The 23,595-nt window shown below is 44.2% G+C and overlaps 2 protein-coding genes and 1 long non-coding RNA gene across 5 annotated transcripts in view; all 3 read left to right on the top strand.

Moving 5' to 3' along the window:
- The first annotated feature begins 2,978 nt into the window (after positions 1 to 2,978).
- LOC119121734 lies at positions 2,979 to 15,657 on the top strand. The gene is made up of 3 exons (XR_005097749.1): positions 2,979 to 3,342; positions 13,224 to 13,230; positions 15,647 to 15,657. It is a non-coding gene; the product is annotated as an uncharacterized LOC119121734 (long non-coding RNA).
- Positions 15,658 to 21,542: 5,885 nt separating this feature from the next.
- The window catches only part of slc5a9 (solute carrier family 5 member 9), a 24,855-nt gene continuing 22,802 nt past the window's right edge, over positions 21,543 to 23,595 (top strand). For 2 of the 3 annotated variants that reach the window (XM_037249362.1, XM_037249363.1), the window contains exon 1: positions 21,544 to 21,957. The gene's annotated coding sequence lies outside the window, so the exon portion shown is untranslated. Of the gene's footprint in view, positions 21,958 to 23,595 lie in introns of all 3 variants that reach the window. The other variant, XM_037249361.1, reaches the window with a different exon arrangement.
- ndufa11 (NADH:ubiquinone oxidoreductase subunit A11) overlaps positions 21,879 to 23,595 on the top strand; it is a 3,424-nt gene continuing 1,707 nt past the window's right edge. Inside the window, exon 1 of the mRNA XM_037250354.1 lies at positions 21,879 to 21,957. Coding sequence (XP_037106249.1) covers positions 21,879 to 21,957 — 79 coding nt within the window. The remainder of the gene's footprint in view (positions 21,958 to 23,595) is intronic.

Below are 23,595 nucleotides of genomic sequence, written 5' to 3'. Positions count from 1 at the left end.
GTCAGTCTAGTTATTGTTTTGTTAAGTCATGTCAGTTTGCCGAGTTTGTCTTTTGAGTTCCTCCAATAAACCCTGCTCCATTCCGATCCGTGACAGCCTGCGTCTCTCTTTTTTGTTTTTTCTTTTTTTCTTTAAGTCTGCCGGTGGTATCTCTCTGATAGGCCAGGTCAGTCAGGTCAGGAGCATGTGAGGGGGGAAAGACAAATGGTTTATAATATAAACCATGTCAAGGGGTGTCCAAACTACAGTTGACCCGCGGTCCAGTTTTTATTGGCCCGCAGCAAATTCTGAAAACATAATTGAATATGGCCCGCACAAGAAGCTTGAGCTCAACTCTGTTGCACTTCTCAGTTTCAACACTAGATGGAGCCTGCCACACAAACAAAATCAAGCGAAGAAAAACTTTTACCGCAAGTCCCCAGAAATGGCTGCACCGAAGAAACGCAAAATAGCGATTGAGTGTAGAAGATTCCAAACACGGTGGGAAAATGATTACCGTAATTGTCGAACTATAAGTCGCGGTTTTTTTCATAGTTTGGGTGGGGGGGCGACTTATAATGAGGAGCGACTTATGTGTTTTTTTTCAAACATTTTCAAAAAAAAAAGTGAAACCGCGATAAACGAACCGCGATGTAGCAAGGGATTACTGTAATTTGAATTTCAAGTGACGTCAGCAGCGCGACGCGACGTGGCGCGGCGGTTGTTTACAAAAAGGACAAAGATTGATCACGGGATGACGAAGATGACGAAGGGCCCCACGTACTACCGGCATCATTAGCGGCTTTGTTTCTAAGTGACACGGAGGACGAAGAGTTTGAAGGATTTAAGGATTTGGAGTGACACAGAAGGTTTGAAAAACTATTATGGCTTTTACGCACGCCCGGTCCTACTCTACGGAGCTCTCTTTCACATCCGTGGATAGAAGTCGGGGGCCGGCGCTCGGCCGGGTGGCTGACCGGGGACGGTGGATGGGGCTCGGACATGGCTTTTACGCACGCCGGTCCTACTCTACGGAGCTCTCTTTCACCTCCGTGGATGGAAGTCGAGGGCCGGCGCTCGGCCGGGTGGCTGTCCGGGGACGGTGGATGGGGCTCGGTCATGGCTTTTACGCACGCCCGGTCCTATTGTCCCGCAAGGCGACCACGATTGTTAGTGATGTGAGTCACCCCGCTCACTCTTTGTTCGATCTTCTGCCCTCTGGAAAGAGGTACAGGAGCCCGCGCTCCCGCACCACCAGACTCACCAACAGCTTCGTACTCCAGGCTGTTAGGATCCTGAACTCTCTCCCCCCTTCTGCATAGCGTCCTGTACTTTTGCGCTATATTCTGACTGTCTGCTGTATGCACACTTGCTCCGTTTTGCTCCTCTTATTTATTTATTTATTGTGTTATTTGTTTATTTATTATTTATTCATCTCTCTTATTATTCATTATTTGTGCCTTCTTGTTTTTATTTTGTGTTGTTTGCTTGTATGTAAGTCGTGTACTATGTCTTGTCACTCTGGGATAGTGGAAACGTAATTTCGATTTCTTTGTGTGTCTTGGCATGTGAAGAGGTTGACAATAAAGCAGACTTTGACTTTTGACTTTGATTCTATGGATCTCTCTTTCACCTCCGTGGCTGGAAGTCCACGCCGCCACACGCCTGGAAGTTTGTTTTGTTAAATAAAGAGCCGTTTACCAAACCCACGTCTTTCCTTGTACTTTGTTAACGCTACAATATAGTTATATACTAGATCTGTGGAATAACGGAGGCTGACGTCAGGGCGCACGCGCGGCGTTGTTGACAAAGGACGAGGAATTTGATCGATGGATTTAATGATTTAGAGTGCACAGATGGTTTGATAATATTATTGCTTATATAATAGTTATTTGATATCTAATTTATATATCGTTATATGGGCCTGTGGAATATTTTGAAGTGCAAGCGCCGTCAGCGGCACGCACCCATTGTTGACAAAGGACGATCGATGGATTTAATGAATTGGAGTAACACAGATGGTTTTATAAACGTGTTATTTATGTAATAGTTTTTTTTAATAACTCTGAATGTTACGTCCGGCCCGTTCTCAGCTCTTCGTTTGTATTTATGTCACGTTAGCATACCTATCGTTTAGCCTTTTGTTGCTCGTTTATGTCTGTTCTTGGTGTTGGATTTTGTCAAATAAATTTCCCCCCAAAATGCGACTTATGCTCCGGAGCGACTTATATATGTTTTTGTTCACGTTATTGGGCATTTTATGGCTAATGCGACCTATATTCCGGAGCGACTTTTAGTCCGAAAATTACGGTATTTCTTCAAAGAAATCAACGGAAAGTGTGTCTGTTTGATTTGTAATGAAGATGTTGCTGTGATGAGATTATACGTGTCCGTCGACACTATGAGACCAAACATCAGAGCTACACATCGTACACCGGTGCTGAACGATCACAGAAAGTTAAGCAAATGGCAGCTAGCCTGCAAGCTCAACAGCAGTTTTTCTTGTGCCAACAAAACACAGGCAAACTCCACAAGAGCAAGTTATGAAGTCGCTAAACTTATTGCTCAGCACGGTAAACCGTTTTCAGACGGTGATTTCATAAAGCAGTGCCTCATCAAAGTCACAGAAGTAATGTGCCCTGAAAAAGTTCCGGATTTCAACAATGTGAGCTTATCCAGAAACACAGTGGTGCGGAGAATCGAGGACTTGTCAGCTAACGTGAAACTCCAGCTGAGAGACAAGGCTTGTGCTTTTGATTTTTACTCAATAGCATGCGATGAGAGCACAGATGCCACAGACACCGCACAGCTGTTAATGTTTTTGCGGAGTGTTGGATTTGGTTCACAATTTAGGAAACGCACTATCCGTGCCTCACGGCAAAAGCCAGAGCCAATCACCTGTTATCCAATTTACTCCCTGCGTGTTCGTTTTCTTTTGCAATGTAAGGAAAAGACTGAGACACTGAAACAAAATTTAGACTTACACAGGTTGGTTGAGTTTGTCAAACGCGCACTTTATTAAAGTGGCACCGGCTCCCCGGTAACGGGCTCAATAAGCCGGGAGTGAAGGGACTAGTCCGTAGCTGACCACCCGCGTTAAATTAATTCTATTAGAATCAATCTAATTTCTATACGACGCCAACCCCTCTAAAGTCATCCGACGCGCGAGCCGAGTAACTCAATTCGAGGCAAGTCGTCGATATGACCGCGCCGTAATGATGGCTCCCTTCGGTTGTTTGATGCTGGTATTACTTTACGGATATTTTTTAGGTGCCTTTGTTAAGGCCTCAGGGATTCGTTTGTCTAGCGCACCCTAGCACTAGTTTTGTCGAAATAACTTTTGATATGGCCCCGCTCTACTTGGTTTGAGGAAGTAACGAGCCTACTTCCCTTTTTTCGGAAGAAAGTCCCATTTGCAGAAGTATGGCAATGATAGTGTTTGAGAATGAATTTAATGCATTAAATCACTAATTCTAACATGATATACATAAACACTTAACCGTGGGAGTGCTTCCACAAATTCGATTGTTTCCAACAAAATAATATTTTACTTAATACGAGTTAAAATGATTTAATCGGATTATTATTATCTTGCAATTTATTTTGAAGGCAAATTAATCCCTCAAAATCATCCAAAGTAGCCTCTGACGCGGCCCGAAGAAACAGGAACGGGCTCGTGCCCGAAGGACATTTACTAATTATAGTTCTACCACTAATCCAAAAAGTCGAATTTGAAAACCTTCCTTATTTTTATTTATTATGGTATGCTTGCATACCATAGTAATCTCCTATTCTTAAACCGAGTTATCAACCCAACCACAAACAATTAATTGCATACAAATTAGCGCACCACGAATTAAATGAGTATATAAAGCACATTTATTGAAGAAGCATGAAATAGAATTACAAATCTCAATCCTCCAAAAACTGAACAATCCCACTCACTGATACACTTGCAAATAAAATCATTCAATCCCGGAGCACTTTTGATTGTAAAACAAAAATCAGAAAAGAGGGAAAAGGTAGCTACCAATTGGGTGTTATTTTTTGGTGGAAATAAAGTCGAGTGATCAGTTCGATTTTATTTCTAAAATCCAATTTGGAAACTAGTTAGGCCTCGAGAGGACCGACTACCCGATGACTGTCTCCTCCTCTTGCGGACATACAGAAAAAGTCATTCCCCTCACCTAGTTTCTCACACAAAGTTGTCCAGTCCAATTCTTTTGAGTAAATCCAAGTTAATCCAGGCCAGCGATCTTGCGTCTCACACAAGGCTCTTGAAGGCTTTAGAAAAAGTCTTGAAACTCATACGGGCTTCTTCACGTATGAACGCGGTCCGGGAGAGAGCCCCGTAGATGTCCAAGGTGACCTTTTTATAGACTTCTCTGGCCCCCCCCTTTTCCGCTGGCCTCTATACTGTCCAGTTTCCCACGCTCATAACCTTGCGGTTTTTCGAGCAGCTGTTTCCGCTGGCCTCTATACCGTCCAGTTTCCCATGCTCATAACCTTGTGGTTTTTCGAGCAGCTGTTTCCGCTGGCCTCTATACCGTCCAGTTTCCCACGCTCATAACCTTGTGGTTTTTCGAGCAGCTGTTTCCGCTGGCCTCTATACTGTCCAGTTTCCCACGCTCATAACCTTGCGGTTTTTCGAGCAGCTGTTTCCGCCCCACTCTCTTTCCACCAAAATTCTGTAGAAACCCTGGCAAGCACCTTACTTTCTCTTTTCTTCACTTCTCCTTTTATAAAACCAATTTTTCAAAGTTACACTTTACTCAACCATTTAAATCAGAAATCAAAACCCTTGAATTAATTTTTTAAACATTTTCTTAACACACCACTCGTGGTGGGCCTCTTTTCCTAATTGTGTGATAATATTGCTTTATGCTGTTACAGAATATATTTCAGCCAAGCAAAGAAAATAAACTAAAAATAAAAGAAAATAAAAACTCATTTGTTTTCCCCTTTCCAACAATTTTTAACACACCCCTATTTTTATATGGGTGGGCAGCTTAGTCTAATTCTGTGATAATATTGCTTTAAGCGGTTACAGAATATATTTTAGCCAAGCAAGTAAAATAAAATAAAAATAAAAACTATATTTGTGCTTCCATGTGTGACCCATAATCCGACCCCTTTTTCTCTTTGGTCTCCTGCACCGGTTTGGCTCCACCTTTTGGAAAATTTTGGAATTTCAGCTTTGCCAATTCATTCAATATTTCCCCACTCAAATCTTGCACCATCTGCTGTTAAAATTTGGAATGTCAGCCCCGCCAATTTATTACTGGGAGCAATCCATACTCACTTTTTGCACCATTTGTTCCCCCCCCACACTCCATGTTACATGACAAGTTCAATCACAATTCTTGTTAAGAAAGCTCTGTTTTCAGGAAAGTACAATACAGCGCTGGGCCTTTCGTGCGACCATGCTCAAGAGCTGAAAGTCTCCATTCAGAAAAGGTAACGCTCAAGGTTCTTTGGTCAGCTTATATTCAGTTGTACATGCCGGTGTGGGCCGAGTTTGATGGGTGATGAGTCTTTGGGGTTGGGCAAGTTTGCAGCAGAGTTTGATTCCATTGGAGTGGGTGCTGGTTCGGTGAGAGCTGGTTTTGTGGGGTTGGGTGCTGATTATGGGCGATTCGATGTGTGTGGGGGCTGTTGTTTTCATTTTCGTCTTCCGGCCTTGGCAATCATCTTTGGCCGGGTTCTTGGCTGTCTCCCTCTGGCACCTGCTGGTTTTATCTCCAAGTGACCTTCCTGAAAACATTCTCCTCCATTCTCGCACATACACTGTCGCACCTCGTCCATTCATCATCCTTCCACTTTTGTCGTTTTGTACGGACTTATGTGAAGTTTTGTGTGTGACATCAATTCATTAATGTTCCCTGACTATGCAAAGTTCTTACTCACCACTTACCATGCATTTGTTTGTTTGTCACATTCTTAGTTTAATTATGCTTCCGACCGTAGTTTTCATTATTAGTCAAAACATTTTCTTTCTGTCCAGAAACATTCAATAGTGATCCAAGGCTGGCGTCTAGCATTAGGCAGAATACGACGTCGCATCAAGCATTAATCAAAACATAAGATATAATCAAGTACAAAACATACTTAGACACCTTGGGCCGTGTCCGTGAATTAGAATAACATCAGGCATGCATTTAACAGTTCCTTAAGGGTCATTAAGCTATTCAGGCAATGTATCAAAAAAACAGGGCTGTGGACTCGGTCGGATTTTTGCACCGAGTCCGAGTCCGAGTCCGGCCTCTTGACCACGAGTCCGAGTCCGGCTGTCCATTTTTTTCTGTTAATTCATGTGACTGCTTAGTCTTTATTCAAGGCTAATTTAGATCAAAATCTAAATAATTACAACAGTTTTGTGATGGCTTTGTCTTTATTAAACATATAAACGAATACAATAAACAGATACTTTCAAGTTTTAATCATTAATTACACCATTATAGCTCAGACATTTATCTAAACACAAATAATTAGTGACGACCCCACAACTATCGAAACACATCAATGATATAAGCTGGGTGACATAATCGTCCTTGACATTGGTACATAATGTAAACATTAGCCTAAGTGCAACTCAACGTGGCCGCAGTGATCGTAATTTACGCTCCGTTTCCCCCCCAAATCTAGAGGCAAAACATTGTTCTCTCCCTACTCCCGGGTTCTTCCATCTTGGCTGCGCGCGGGGCATTGTGGGTCTTGTACGTGCACGCACGCAGGCAGGCGCGGGCGCGCACGCAACAACTAAATTTGTCTTCATAACAAGCAAGCAGGGCTGTGGACAGTATTCCTACGCGCATTCTCAGCAGCATGATGAAAATAAAATTCAATAACGTCACTGAGGCATATTTTAACGAACTCCACTTCATTGTATGGCTTTTTACCCCGTGCAATGTTCCAAGCCAGTTGAAACAATGCAAGTGTGACAGTCTCTGAGTGCTTCGTAATTTTTTTGAAAAACTGTACCTATTTTTCTGCCTGACTTTTCAAAGTCTCCAAACTTGTGCTTGCGAAATTCAGTCCCTTTTGCAAAGTCCTTATCGATATTGGCATGAAGTGAGCTGAAGTGGCGCTGACCATTTGAAGCTTTTAAATGCGCCAATGACGTCCGACATATCAGGCAGAATGGCTTGCCATAGCGTTCAACAAAAAACAACTTTAACTCTGTTAAAAACGTCCTGTGTTCATCGTCATATATTCGTTTAGCTGTGCATTTTTTCCTTGCCATTTTGGCAAGCGTCTTGTCAGCTTTTCTGGACCTAATGGGCCCCCGTAGTCACAGTCGCCATTCATTAAAAAGCCAGCAAAACCAATCGCTCTGTTTGTCCCTCCTCCTTTGCGGGATTTCCCCTCACGCGCATGCGCGTTTGACCAAAAACCATATTGAACTCAAGCGAAGCAAATACGCACGAAAAATAAACACAAATGTTGATATGAACGTATTTTTTTTATTGTCGGACTCGGTGGACTCGGTCAAAATCAGCACCGAGTCCGAGTGCGGCAAAACTGACCGAGTCCGACCGAGTCCGAGTCCCCGAGTCCGAGTCCACAGCCCTGATTGGACCAATTTGGACCATATTCAAATATTCTGACTTGTATTTACTAAATATATTATAAATATCTTAGAATTATAATTAGTTTGTCAAATACCGTATTTTCCGCCCTATAAGGCGCACCTAAAAACCTATATTTTTATCAAAAGTCAACAGTGCGCCTTATAGCCCGGTGCGCCTTATATATGGATCAATACAGTAAGCAGCCGCTGGCTGATTTCATTTTCCCCCGTAGAAGAAGAAGCGTGCAGTAGAAGAAGAAGCGCGCGGTAGAAGAAGAAGCGCGCGGTAGATTCAAATTCCATTTGTTTGTTTACGTGCAGACCCCAAAATGGCTCCTACTAAGAGACACGCCTACGACGCAGAGTTCAAACTCAAGGCGATCAGTCACGCAGTAGAACACGGGAATAGAGCAGCAGCCAGGGAATTTAACATTAATGAATCAATGGTGCGGAAGTGGAGGAAGCAAGAAGACGACCTGCGCCAAGTAAAGAAAACTAAACGGAGTTTCCGAGGGTGCAAGGCGAGATGGCTAACGTTGGAGGACAAACTCGAACAGTGGGTTGTTGAACAGAGAGCAGCAGGTAGAAGTGTCAGTACAATCACTATTCGAATGAAGGCAACAGCGCTAGCAAGCGAACTTAACATTAACGATTTTAAAGGCGGTCCTTCTTGGTGCTTTCGGTTCATGAAAAGACGTAATCTCTCCATCCGCACACGGACTACTGTTTCACAGCAACTGCCAAAAGACTACCAAGAAAAGCTGGCCACTTTCCGCGCATATTGCAAAAACAACATTACTGAAAAAAACATCCGGCCAGAGCACATCACCAACATGGACGAGGTTCCACTCACCTTCGATATTCCTGTGAACCGCACTGTGGATAAAACGGGAGCACGCACGGTAAACGTTCGCACCACAGGGAATGAGAAGTCCTCCTTCACTGTGGTTCTCGCTTGCCAGGCTAATGGCCATAAACTTCCACCCATGGTCATTTTCAAGCGGAAGACCTTGCCAAAAGAAAACTTTCCAGCCGGCGTCGTCATCAAAGCTAACTCGAAGGGATGGATGGATGAAGAAAAGATGAGCGAATGGTTGAAAGAAATTTACGTGAAGAGGCCGGGTGGCTTTTTTCACACAGCTCCGTCCCTATTGGTCTACGACTCCATGCGCTCCCACATCACAGATGGTGTCAAAAAACAAGTGAAGCACACTAATTCGATACTCGCCGTCATTCCGGGTGGATTGACAAAAGAACTCCAGCCGCTAGATATTGGTGTCAACAGGGCATTCAAAGCTAGACTGCGAACTGCGTGGGAACAGTGAATGACAGAAGGCGAACACACGTTCACCAAGACAGGGAGACAGCGCCGGACGACATACGCCAATATCTGCCAGTGGATCGTAAATGCCTGGGCTGATATATCAGTCTCAACTGTGGTCCGAGCTTTCAGGAAGGCAGGAATTGTCACTGAACTGCTAGACAACAGCAGCGACAGTGACTCGATTAGTGACGACGCCGACGAGACGGAGCCGGGCATATTGGATCCCGTAATCGCCCCACTGTTTAATTCGGACACTGAAGATGAAGAATTCGAGGGATTCACGGATGAGGAATAACTTTATAAAGTGAGCTTTACACGTTTATTCTGTGTGCTGTGTTGTGTGACGTTTGACGTTAACGTTTGAACAACGTTGAGTTATTTATATATTGTTATTGCTTTGCACTATTTCGAGTGTTACTATATTGTGATAGCGCTAACGTTTGATTTACCTTAAAAAGTATCAGACTGTTTCTTACGTGTTTATTGAATCCAAGAAAAGTTCCCCTCCATTGTGTGATATAAATGTTGCACTACATGTTATACCCTGCTGTTGTTAAAAGATAAACGAAATACCTCATCACATAAAACAGCTGTTTATTCATATTGGAAGTAAACGGAGTTGTCAGAACGCTGGTTTGTAATCTATAAATAAAGTTTAACTGACCTATCTGACTGTTTTGTTGACATTCCCTGTAGCGTAGCTCCTTCTAATGAATGCATAACGTAACCCCAGCCTCTACTGTAGCGTCTATTCCAGGGGTGGGCAAACTACGGCCCGCGGGCCACATCCGGCCCACGGGACCGTTTAATCCGGCCCGCCAACCCTGAATTAATTGTATTATTAAACTTTTTTTTTTGTCATTTTGCCTGCAATGACTGCGTTTCCCCAGTAGATGGGGAACCGCTCGCCTGCGCATTTACTACCGGAAGCCGTGTCAGAAAGCTCGGTGCACACTCACAAGTGCGTGTACGTACGTACTCAGTAGTACGGACATGGCGCACTCGCGCTCTATTTGTATCAGTCCCGAATTTAGAGCGTGGGCTGTGACGACAGCATTCTTGTAATTCGCTCGCTGAGCTTTCAGATACAGTTTTACGCTAAAGCCACCCACAAACCTTCCCCTGGAATCCTTCCATTAAAATGAGTGGCCCGAAGAAAAGAAGTGAGTGCCGAATGTTAAAAGAGTGGCCAATTTGGCTCGACGTACGCGACGTGACGTTCAGCCACATCAACCCGTCACAGATCGAGGCAAACGGATCTCTCCTAAGAATTGCCACAACAAATTTTACTCCAGACTATGATACACTAGCAAAAAAGGGAGACCAACAACACTGTTCCCACTGAAAATGAAGGGGAGGCTCTCAAGTTTGTTGTAAAAAAATGCATTTTGAATATGATTTGTACACATAGCAGGGATTGAAACTAGCGACCATTCTCATTTTCAAACAATGCAGGATGCTCAAGGACATTGATGCACCACCTGTTTGCGACTAATCTTAACCTGTAAAGTTCTTAAGGCTTACTTTAAGGAAGTGTTTCCCGTTTCCTCACCTCTGTTACCAGGTGTTTGTGAGTTAAAACTCTGCTCTGATGTTCAGATACCCCTCACCGTGTTGCCGTTTTGATTACTTTATTTGGATGTATGCTTTCACCGATTCTTCAAGATGATATATTTGGTCAGAATGTTTGCTGTTTGATGTGATCTCATAAGATAAACATTTTTCATTAATCTGACCTGCAGGCACTGAAGTGATGGAGACTGTTATTCATAATAATAGTGTCGTATTTTATGAGAATCACTGATAGCAGTTTTTTAGTGATTTTTTTTTTTAATGCTGTTAATAAATGCATTTGTTTTCAATGCTTTACTACCTACTAAAGGCCAAAATCTTTTATGCAATGACCTTTACAGGTCGCTTATATTACTTCACACAAACACTACGTCCATCTGCTCCTGGTTCGGCCCTCCGGTCCAAATTTAGAACCCAGTTCGGCCCGCGAGTCAAAAAGTTTGCCCACACCTGGTCTATTCTATGCGCCTTATAGGCCGGTGCGCCTTATATATGGATAAAGTTTTAAAATTAGCCATTCATTGAAGGTGCGCCTTATAGCCCGGTGCGCCTTATAGGGCGGAAAATACGGTACTAATTTATTTTGTCAAATAAACTTCATAAATGTATGTAAATGTAAGGCAAAAATAACTATCTAATTTTTCAACATTTATTTTTACATATCCAACTCAAATTATCTGCTTTGTGATTTTTCGAGATTTTATTAGGTTAATATACATTTTTAATATTGTGATATATACTTAGGCCCTGAATGACTTTTTACAGTGTAACCAGTGTGCCACTGTGCCACCATTTGTTGACTTATTAACCAAGTTAAGTTGGTGGAGTTTGGGACAAAAGGCATGGAAGCATGTTTGGGTGCTGGGGCCGACATAACTGAGGAGTTTTGATTAAAACGGTTAGGTAAGGCGGCTTATTGACACTAAAACGGGGATAAAAACAACAAAATACATAGATATGGACAGTGAGGATACACTGATAATGACAAATCATGACAGATAGCGTGATCAGAAACTTTGCTCAGTGAACATTGATCAACAGAAATGTAATCATTTAATCATGGAATTTTACAGATGAACCTGTGAACCTTTGGATTTGGGCAACAGGAGGCTGACTTGCTCAACTTAATTTACCTCTATCAAAACAACAGAATTTAATTACACATCAATTGCGACTGTTTTATAAGATGCATGTTTGAGCTTGAAGAAGTGAGGGTTCATAAAAAATGTTTAATTCTGGATAGTCAGCAAAATAGTAATGCAGGGCACTACTTTAGAAAATAATGCAGTAGGGCTCTAAATAACAAATGCCCTAACATTAAAAATTTATTTAAGTGGCAATTTATGTTAGGAACTTCGGGTGAGGATTAACAATCCATCCATCCATCCATCCATTTTTTATACCGCTTGTCCCAACGGGGTTAGCAGGCGTGCTGGAGCCTATCCCAGCAGTCATCGGGCAGTCAGCGGGGGACACCCTGACCCGGTTGCCAGCCGATCGCAGGAGACACAGAGACGAACAACCATCCCCACTCGCACTCACACCTAGGGAGAATTTGGAGTGCTCAATCAGCCTACCAAGCATGTTTTAGGGATGTGGGAGGAAACCAGAGTGCCAGGAGAAAACCCACGTGGACACGGGGAGAACATGCAAACTTCACAGAGGGAGGGCCCAGAGGTGGAATCAAACCCGCACCCTCATAACTGTGAGGCGGACGTGCTACCCAATGCGCGAACGAGTCGCCTCCAACTTCAATTCCTTCCATAGTTTTCCCTCCGGAAACGCGCTCGCCACTTTGGCTTCACTGCATGTTTTGCAGAGGAGACAGTTCTCATTCGAAAAAGAGAAAATCTCACCCAGTTTCACCGTTTCCTCTTGTACTTGCACACACTCCGACAGCCATTCAATCTTAAAAGAACTGCTGCATCTCTTATTTATTTTGACTTGGCGAGTGGATTTGTTGCTGCTCATTCGTTTCACCATGATTAGCTAATTTAGCATTTGCATCGCTTGACTCCGCCGCACTGCCGTTAGTTAGCTAACCTGTGCGGCACAAATGAGCAGGACAAATAAGCATGCAAGTGCGGCAACGCCGTCGTGAATCAAGCCAAGCTGCAAGCTGTCTGGGAGAGACGACGAAAATACCGCACGGTGGATCAGAGAACCAACTTGTTCTGCTGGTGCGTAGCTCTGCAACGACTTTGCACAACTGCATACAAGCCGTCGTCCACGGCAACAAAGGAAAGGTGTTTGAGACACAACCTTCAGGAGCCCGGTCTTCATGCTAACAAGGAAATCAGCTAAAGCGGCTAACGTTACGCTATGCCACCCAAAACAAATGAGGGCTACGATGAACTCAAATCATCCATTGACTTGATACGGCAAGACCTCTTAGAGCAGCAAGCCACCCTGCTCCAGCTAACGTCTGAACTAACGGAGCTTAAGAAATTATCCAAGGAGAAAGATGAGAAAATCCTGTCGCTTGAACGGAGAGTAGATGCACTGAATCAGAATCAACTGGATTCTGATTGTCACTCATATTGTTTCGCCTCTGTTGTGTACAGGCTTCATTACATTATGAACAAATCTCAGTCGGGCAGCACTAACCTGGATGCTGGTGGAGAAACAAACTATTGATCCTCCAATTTAACTTTTGAATAGAATTGTCATCAATCTTCAATGTGGTCGGTAGTGTGGGCGAGCGGTCCAAGGTGCTGGAATAATGGTTGAGGTTCTTCTGACGCGTGGGTTCACCAACACGGTGCCCGCGGGCACCAGGTCGCCCGTGAGGACCGCATGAGTCGCCCGCAGGACTGTTCTAAAATTAGCTCAAATAGCGGCACTTGTCAGTGAGCTGCATCTATTTATTTTACAGTCAAACCTCGGTTTTCGAACGTCTTGGTTCTCGAACAAATCGGAATTCGAACAAAAAATTCGAGATTTTTTGCTTCGGTTGTCGAACAAAATTCGGAACCTCGCGAGATGAGCCGGGAGAACCCGAGAAAACCCGGCCGCGCGGCCCGGATGGCGACTGACTCCGTTGTTATTGTATTTTTGTTACTTTGAGGATTGTATTAACCCCTAATCATGCCTCCAAAGAAAGCAAGTGGGAGCAGTAAAGCCATCCTAAAACACAAAGACGCTCTTAAAGCAATGCGACAGTGAGCGCTCGGCGCGCTGCGGTTGCGCGATCGGAACAAATTAAGTTCCCTGCGCACTGAGGTCCACTTAAATCTTGGAAAGTAAATCAGGACTTTAAAAATAGTTTCTAAATTTTAGCGACGGCTCTGTCACAATAATGCGACCAGCGAGGTGCAGTTGCGCGGTCGGCGACGCGCTACGGTTGCGCGTTCGGTGGTGCGCTGCAGTTGCGTGATCGGACAAAATTAAGCTCCCTGCGCACTTAGGTCCACTTAAATTTTGGAAAGTACATCAGGACTTTAAAAATATTTTCTAAATTTCAGCAACGGCTCTGTCGCAATAATGCGACCATCGCGGTGCAGTTGCACGGTAGGCGACGCGCTACGGTTGCGCGTTCGGCGGTGCGCTGCAGTTGCGCGATCGGACGAATATGCGCAAATGAAAAAATGCTTAAAAAAGGCGTTTTTTGTTGTTGTCTTGAAACGGATTAAAAAATGTTCCATTATTTGTAATGGGAAAAATAGATTCGGAAATCGACCGATTCGCTTCTCGAAACACCTTCTGGAACGGATTGTGGTCAAAAACCAAGGTTTGACTGTATTTTTGCTATTCTTGTTAAAATCACACACGTGAAATGGAAATGACAATAATAACACATAGTGAAAGCCAAATTGAGCAAATTGGCTATTTCAGAAGTGTGTGTCAAACTGGTAGCCCTTTGCCTTAATCAGTACCCAGGTAGCTCTCGGTTTAAGAAAGGTTGGTGACCCCTGCTCTAGTCTATCTTTTGAGGTCTTCAATAAACCCTGGTCCAAGCTGCATTTGGTCGCCCAGCTCCATTCACTTCATGACAGCAACTTGCTATTTTTTTATCAGAAATCCTGCAAAGTTCTTTGCGAAATATCAATCTTTGCCTATCATGTTCATCGGGACTACCCATTTAATAGGTACCTACACTGTAGACGTCTATTTTAGGTCTATATATAGACGTAATTTAGACGTCTATAAAATAACCTAAAATAGACGTCTATCAGGCGACAGAAATAACCAATTCACATGAACGGATCAATATGCTTGTTAAACACAAATCCAAACAACTTCTGTACATTATTTATAAAACTTACAGCTGAATCAGACATTAAAATTTCGAAATATGATCATATTTAATGTTTTTAATTTAGACGTCTATTTTAGGTCTATACCGTGACCAATTTTAGACGTCTAAATTAGGTCTTTACGAGACCAGACGTCTATGGCTGACAGGGTTATTATTATTATTATTATTATTTTAATAAATATCCATCCATCCATTATCTGTACCGCTTGTCCCCACGGGGGTCACAGGCGTGCTGGAGCCTAACCCAGCAGTCATCGGGCAGTAGGCGGGGGACACCCTGAACTGGTCGCCAGCCAATCGCAGGGCACACAGAGACGAACAACCATTCACACTCGCACTCACACCTAGGGACAATTTGGAGTGCTCAATTGGCCTACCAAGAATGTTTTTGGGATGTGGGAGGAAACCGGAGTGCCCGGAGAAAACCCTGACGCGAGAACATGCAAACTCCACACAGGCGGTGGAATCGAACCCGCACCCTCCTAACTGTGAGGCGGTCGTGTTAACCAGTGCTCCACCGAGCCGCAATTTTTTTCATGTTTATAATCATGTTTAATAATGAAATATAAATAATAATGTTTTAATAAACATTTATGTTAAAACTTGTCTGGTGTTTTATTCCTTGTTTTTATATTTGCCAAACAAAACATACAAATCAGACATTTGGTTAACTGCTTTATATGACATATATAGTAAATATATTATATTGTGAGGCAGTGTCGGCTCTACGCAGGGGCAAGAGGGGGCAACGCCCCCTCAAACAGATGTCCTGCCCCCTCGAATCAAACTTTTAGAAGTGAAAAATCCGCTGATAGAAACACACGTTAATCAGCCCCCTCTCTTCTCTCATGTCGGTGCAGTGTGTGTCCTCACACAGCCTGCTGTCAGGACTCCGCGCCCCTCCGTAAACATCCAATCACTGTGAGTATGCAAATGAGGCAAGAAGCAGCCAGCGAGTGTCAAGTTACAGTCAGCGCGGTAGGAGTTGGAAGAAGCAGTAAAAACTCCACCAAACTCGTCGTACTGACCCGTGATATAACTAATGATTAACGACAACTCAAATAATAGTTAATATAACATTCATATTATATGTTCCCCCCCCCTGAGAGATTGCCACCTTATTGTGGTCAGGGGGTTTGCGTGCCTCAGTGACCCTAAGAGCAATACCAGCAGAAGCTTTAATCTTCAGGTGGGACACCCAAGCTGGACAGGTCTTAGTGTAGAGGCCTGACAGAGTGCAATCCACTTCTCCAGGTTGAGATCTGGACACACAGCTAACAACTGCCGTGACGAAAACACTAACCGTGTTAAAAATGTGTAAAAAAAAAAAAAAAAAAAAAAGAACATGCCACCTTCACGTTTCTGACTGCCCCCTCTTATGTGCATTCCTAGAACCGGCCCTGTTGTGAGGTGTATTTCTTAGTTGTGTGTGTTATTGAAAGTAAAAAACAAACGGATCAGTGGGGGGACGATTCGTTGAACGATTCGTTTGAACGAATCTTTTGAGTGAACTGATTCTAAAGATTCCGTTCACTTAAAAGAACTGGAATGCACATCACTAGCTTGAACGCCTTCTGGCTAGTGTTGGGTCGTTCATGAACAATTTGTTCCAAAGAATGAATGTTTCCAGTGAACGTGAGTGAACGGATCACTACCTGAAATAATTCGTTCTTTTTTCAGTTCATATGACTTCAACCAACACGCAATAACGTAACTTATCCAACACAGTAGGTGTCGGTAATGCGCATTGAAGCTGGTGCCACCCTGCCGTAAAACAAAACGAAGAAAAACGACATAACTTCCCGTTCACAAACGAGTCAGTGACTGAAGTGACCTGCATTTCTCGTTCATCAACCTAACGGATCAGTGAGAGAACGAGTCAGTGAGTGAGTGAGTGAATTGCCTTTCCCGTTCATTGCGAGAACGGATCAGTGAGTGAACGAGTCAGTGAGTGTACTGCCTTCCCGTGCATCAACGGATCAGTCAGTGAACGTGTTGCGTCTCCTGGTGTGAACAATTCAGTGAGTGAACGTGAACTATGTAAGCCAGTTAAAAATCAGTGAATATAGTTTATGATTTGCCAAGGAAAGAAAAAAACACTCACTGAAACATCACTTCTTTCGTGCTCGTTTTCTCCAAGCTATGGGCTTATGTGCAAGCGCATGAAGAGACAGCGGGGAGATTATGTTTCTCTTTGGGAAATCTTTATTTTAAAATATTACCGTGATTTTCCATGCATAATGCGCAAAGTTTAAGTAATTTATTGTCCTAAAATCTGGGGTGCGCATTATGCATGGGTACAACAATTTTTTAAGAAAATCTCCCTCGAAATAAAACTTGAAATCACACCTTTCTTCTTGTTTGTTCTCAATCGCGCATCGCATTCAGCCATCCTGCCCAACACACTTAGTAAAATTCATAATTGACGACACATCGTTTGATGCGATGGTGCAATCCTTGATGGTGTGTTATTGTCAAATATTGTTTGTTTTTTAATCTCCATCGCAAACCGGATATCATACGGATGCGCAAGACACGTCAGCTATATAAAGAGCGAGAGTTCAGTTCTCTCCCTAAATGCGCATTACAGGTAATATTTTATTTCACAACACTTTGCCTTGTTCCTTTCTTCTCTGCTGTTCACTTCAAACACGCTCCATACGAACACAATGCTCTCGTATCAGACGCTTGCTCGATCACCTGCTCGTTTGCTGTCACAATGTACCCTACACAAATCCGAAACATTTCTTCGCTATCGAGTTTGCTAGCGCATGCGCAGTGATACTGACCGGCAGAATAACATCCGGTTGTTCCCGAAGATGATCTTTTTTCTGAAATAATTTTACGTTTACGGACTTAAGTAAGAGTCAAAATTTGGGTGCGTATTATACATGGGTACAGCCTTTTTTCCAGCATCGACATGCCATTTTTAGGGTGCGTATTATGCACGGGGGCGTATTTTACATGGAAAATTACGGTAATTATCGTGGTGATTGCCGGAGAGCAGTAACTTAACTGGTTCCGTCACGAAAGCCACCTCGCCGATCAGACGGCCATCAATGGCACGTGCGGGAATGGACGAGCTCAGAGGCAGGAAGTCAATACCCCACTGACGTGCCAGGCTAATGTCCATGATGTTCCCCTCCGCCCCGTAATCCACCAAGGCTGCCACGTTATGGTCGCCTGCCGCAAGCTGGACACGTGCCTGTAGCGTGAGCGTGCTGGGAGAGCTGGTGCTGGTCGAGCTCACGCGGATCCCCCGACGCCGCGTGAGCTCCGGCCTTTTAACGGGCACCCCGCCACCCGATGACCCCCCTCCCCACAGTTAAAACACAAGCCCAGTGAGAGGCGTCGACGGTGCTCCTCTGAGGGAACCCGAGCCCTTCCCAGATTCATGGGCTCGGCGGGTGGTGTGGTTGGCGGGTCCCCAGCAGACGGAGGAAGGTGACCACGCGGGTTCCGCAGGGACCTCCGCTCCCGATCGCGCCGCCGCGTCCGGATCCGCCGGTCGGGCCGCCAAGTCCATCGCGCCCTTCAGGGTTCGCAGGCGATCGTAGGAAACTAGTTCGTCTTTCATGTACTCAGCGAGGCCGTTGAGGGATGTGCTAACGAGCGCCGGCGTGTTCCATCCGCTGCTGCCGGCCAACGTCTGGAACTTAAGTGCGTACTCCGCGACCGATCAGCTACCTTGACGCAGCGTCGCCAGTTCCTCGGCGGCGTCTTCGGCGGCGGAGCCCAGGTCGAATAGGCAGAGCAATTCCCCGCGAAGGCGTCGAACGAATCGCAAGCCGGGGCCATCCTTTCGTATTCGGCCAGACCCCACAGCCACGCCTCGCCCGTGAGGTGGGTTAGGACGAACCCGACCTTGGCAGATTCCGACGCAAACGTGACGGGCTGGAGGCTGAACATTATACGGCAGTTAGTCACGAATGCCCTCACGTGCTTGGGATCTCCGTTAAACTTCTTGATGTTGCCGAGGCGGGGCTCCGGGACGTACACGAGCCTCCTGGCCTCGGCAGACGGGCGGTGCGGGGGTGCCGTGACAGCTGGTGACGCAGCCACCGACAGTCTCTGGAGGGCTTGGGCCATCTCCTGCTGCTGTAGCTGTTGTTGTTGACCAACCTCTATCAGATTCCGGATGTCGGCGGACAGGCTGCTGATGGCGGTCTCGGCTCGCTCCAGTCGGCTCAATGCCGTCTCGTCGTTCGCTGGCTGCATTGCGTTGGTCAGTCTGTACTGTAAGGCAGTGGTCCCCAACCTTTTTTGCACCACGGACCGGTTACGTGTCAGAAATATTTTCGCGGACCGGCCTTTATATAAATAAATATATTTATATATTTATTATTTAAATATTTATATATATAAATAGGATGAAATAAAATGATACGACTGGCATAAAAACAAATATAAACCACATAAAAATAAAACGTTGAATTAGTGGGAGCGCCGAGCTCTTTTCTCAGAAATGAGCCGTTCCCATCTAGGCGTAATCGGAGACAATGACACCCGAAGTGGTTAAGGTTTGTCTTTAAATGCAGGATGCTTGGTCTCCATGTGCCGAAGCAGATTTGAAGGCTTCATTGCCTCGTTAGCTAGCCTTTCGCCACATATGCGGAGTGCACTTGGCGCGTCAGAGTCACCTGTGGCGATAAATCCATATTTTAAGTAGGACTCCAGAAATGTTCTTTTAAATGCAGCTTTCCTTTTCTTAGAAGTCGTAGCCTCTTCTTCTTCAGTGTCCTCATTGGACGTTTTTCCCTTTCCGAAGAAGCTTTCCAAACTTCTCTGTTTCTTGCTCATTTTTGCTTGCCTCGCGGGCTTGACTGTGGTGACATGTCACGCGACCGAGACGAGCGCCCTGTGTCAAGAGTCCTTATTTTTCAGATGCACCGACAGATGTAATTGGGAGAGATTCGCCAAATTTTTTATATTTTTCAAAATAAATTCTTACTCATTTTTGCTAGCTTTGCGGGCTCGACTGGGGAAACATGTCACGTGACCGGGACGAGCGTCTTAACCTGAATGAATTGATCGTCAATGAAAAAAAAAAAATATATATATATATATATATATATATATTTTGTTTTTCCTGTGCGGCTTGGCGGCCCGGTACCAAGTGACTGAAGGAATAGGGTCAAAAGACACAAAACCCGCCTAGCCACAATAACAGATACGCTCACATCTCTTTGGATAAAGTATATAAGCAGACAAGTATATTCATGGAATCAACAAATAAAGCAGACATAACTACACATTCTTTGATATAAGATAATAACAGAGGTTGCTACAACTTCATGATTCAATATGTATTTCTGTGCACTGCAACATAAATGTCTTTTGATATGTTGCTTACATAGCTTAATGGCCCTTAAGGAACTGTGTAATGCATGCCTGATGTTTGTTCTCTAAATCATGGACACGGCCAGAGTCGTCTTGACCGTACAGTACTTGATTATATCTTGTGTTTTGATTAAACGTCATATGTCGCCTAATGCGAGACGCCAGCTTTTCGATTACTACTGAACGCTCTGCACAGAGGGAAATGTTTTGCCTAACAAAGATAAGATATGGTGGGAAGCATGATTAAACTAAGAATATAATGATGTGAGCAAAGACATGGATTAATGATGTTACAGCCAAAAAGCTCACATAAATTCGTACAAAATGACAATGAGGTACGACAGTATATGTGCAAGGAATGGAGCAGAATGTTTACAGGAAGGTCACTTGGAGATAAAACCAGCTGGTGCCAGAAGGAGACAGCCAAGGACTCGGCCAAAGATGATCCCCAAGGCCGAAAGACAGGATGGAAGACGGCAGCCCCCACACACACACCGAATCGTCCATACCAGCACCCACTCCGATGGAATCAAACTCTACTGCGAACTCGCCCCACCCCAACGACTCATCACCCATCAAACGCGCCCCACACCGGCATGAGCAACTGAATATAAGCAGACCAAAGAACCTTGAACGTTGCCTTTTCTGAATGGAGACTTTCTGCTCTTGAAAGGCCCAGCGCTGTATTGTACTTTCCTGAAAACAGAGCTTTCTTAACAAGAATTATGATTGAACTCAACCAACCTGTGTAAGTCTAATTTCTGCTTCAGTGTCTTTGCATGTTCCTAAATCTGAAGAAATTAAACGAGCACGCAGTGAGTAAATTGGATAACAGGTGATTGGCAATGGCTTTTGCCGTGAGGCGCAGATAGCGCTCCCTAAATTGTGGACCAAATCCAACAAGTGACCCACGGACCGGTACCGGTCCGCGGCCCGGTGGTTGGGGACCACTGCTGTAAGGGATCAGACAGTACAGCCAAGTGCGTAGCGACAGAGACTTTATTGTGGAGGGGGAAGATGGGAACAGCTGGCGCTGGAGCGGCGATCTGGCTGGGGTGGACAACCAATTCTGCGGGATTTCCGAATTGTTAAGCGAGTCAGTTTCTCAGGGACTGATGAGCGACTGATGGTCCTGTCACGGGTGGCGCACGTCATTTTATGTGGCCCGCGAAGACAAATTGCATGTGTATCAAATTCGTGTGTCATTACTAGAATTGCAAATTGTCTTCACTTTTAATAATATCTTTTTTTTTTAAATATTTGAGCATTTTTTACTCGTCTGATTTGAAAACAAGTTATTTGTCAGTTTGTTTTATAGCTTTTACTGTATATAATATGAGGTGCTCATACATTTATTTGGGTTGACAGTCATAATGAAAGGGGGGGGGGGGCGAACGATTCTTTTGAACGATTCTTTTTGAGTGAACTGATTCTAAAGATTCTGTTCACTCAAAAAAACTGGAATGCACATCACTACTTCACTCATGACGTCATCACGCAGCCAAATCAATATCAACATTTAACATAAAGATCCTGAAAATACATAGATTGTAAATTCTGTTACACTCGAGTGTAGAGTTGTAGCCTTAAACTGTTTTCCTGATTTGGAGGTGTTTTAGAGTAGATGCTTTTGTCGACCTTGTCGTCGTCCTGTATCCAGTCCAAACATCACTACAGCGGCTGCCGTTGCAATTTGCTAAAACTTCAGCCTTTGATCCTGCGGGGGAAATTCGACATGCAGTAGGAGGCGGTAGTGAGCAGCACGTCGCCCTGCCTCAGTTTTCGCCTCGCGAGATTTGGCGAGTTTGTCCTTGCTGCTCGCAGGCTCTGGAGCAATGGGCTACTGGGACGTTCCAGAGGGCACAGACTGCGTGCAAAAAACATGGATCACAACCAAGCTGGCCACCACTATGGGTGAATATTGCTGCACACAGTTAACCGTCTGCGTGAAACTCGACGTGCCGAAAGTCGCTGAGCAGCGAACGCCGCCGAGTCACTTCCCGTTGTCGTTGCTAAAGCTGTTGTGTTTGCGATGTGTGATTAATTGAAATCAAAGAGGTGGGTAAAGTACTTGAACTCAGATACAATTGCAAGTACTAATCGGAGTTTTAATCGTTTTTATTTCTTTTCGAGCTTTGATTATTTTATAAAAAATAATCCGTTTTTGTGCAATAAGGTTAGGTCGTATACTATTCTTTCTACAGAGGTACCGCAACACCGAAATAAATTCATTTAAAATAAAGCCCTTTAGGTCATGTATGGTATTTGCAAAGATGAAGGACATTTTCACTATGATGATAGTTACTTTAACACAAGTCAGATAAGTCGTATCTATTTTAGTTTTGATATGCGTCACTGGTAAAAAAAATTTTTTTATATTTGTTTAGTTATTATGTTGCGTTTTCATGAGCTCGTCTCGATAACTTTTGCATCGCCAGAGGTATGAAACCTCGCTTGTATGTATGTCAGGTGCTGGTGTCTAATGCTCCCGGGCTGGCCTCTGTCCCTCTTATTGTTGATACCCAATCGATTTCAATCAATCAGTCCACATCTCAGATGAGGTTGACTCGACCAACAAGTACAAAGTGACTCAAGTTTGGACACCCAGAATGTGGACTCTTTCTTCATGTATTGTACAAGTGCAAAGTATTTGCCTGGAGAAAACCCACGCGGACACGGGGAGAACATGCAAACTCCACACAGGGAGGGCCAGAGGTGGAATTGAACCTGCACCCTCCTAACTGTGAGGCAGATGTGCTAACCAGTGCGCCAATGAGCCACCAATGAAAATATGTCATTATTAAAATGTGTAATTATCAGTGATATGCAGTGAGGTTCATGACTGGGGAGGCACTGACGTCACGCCACTACCACCCCCCCCCCCCCCCCCCCCCCCCCCCCGGTAAAATTTGTCCGGCACCTAACCGTGTCAAAAAAAAGGTTGGGGAACGCTGCTCTAGTGTGGCTTATTCATTATTTAATTTGAACTATTTTAATTATAATTTAATTAATTTAATTTGAGCTCAGTGGCCTAGTGGTAGAGTGTCCGCCCTGAGACTGGAAGGTTGTGGGTTCAAACCCCGGCCGGGTCATACCAAAGACTATAAAAATGGGACCCATTGCCTCCCTGCTTGGCACTCAGCATTAAGGGTTGGAATTGGGGGGTTAGATCACCAACTGATTCCCGAGCGCGGCACCGCTGCTGCTCACTGCTCCCCTCTCCCCCAGGGGATGGATTAAAATCACACGGGGATGGGTTAAATGCAGAGGACAAATTTCACCACACCCAGGTGTGTGTGTGACGATCATTGGGACTTTAATCTTTTTTTAATCTTTTTTAAAATCTCATATCAGCAGTCTTCACACATAAAAACACGAATTGTCTTCAGTTTTAAAATAACTATAAAAATTCAGCAATTGTGGTTCAAAATGATACAAAACTATTGAAATTAAAAGGAAAATGACTATAATAAAAACAATTGAATTTGTTTTTCCCCTTTTCATGATGGCAGGGGAGGCGTTTACCCTCGTAATTATGTATCAGGATGCCTT

This window comes from Syngnathus acus, chromosome 4, assembly GCF_901709675.1.
Source record: "Syngnathus acus chromosome 4, fSynAcu1.2, whole genome shotgun sequence".
NCBI lineage: Eukaryota > Metazoa > Chordata > Actinopteri > Syngnathiformes > Syngnathidae > Syngnathus > Syngnathus acus.
Note: the sequence above shows the minus strand (reverse complement) of the source record. Positions and strands in the feature narration are given on the sequence as shown.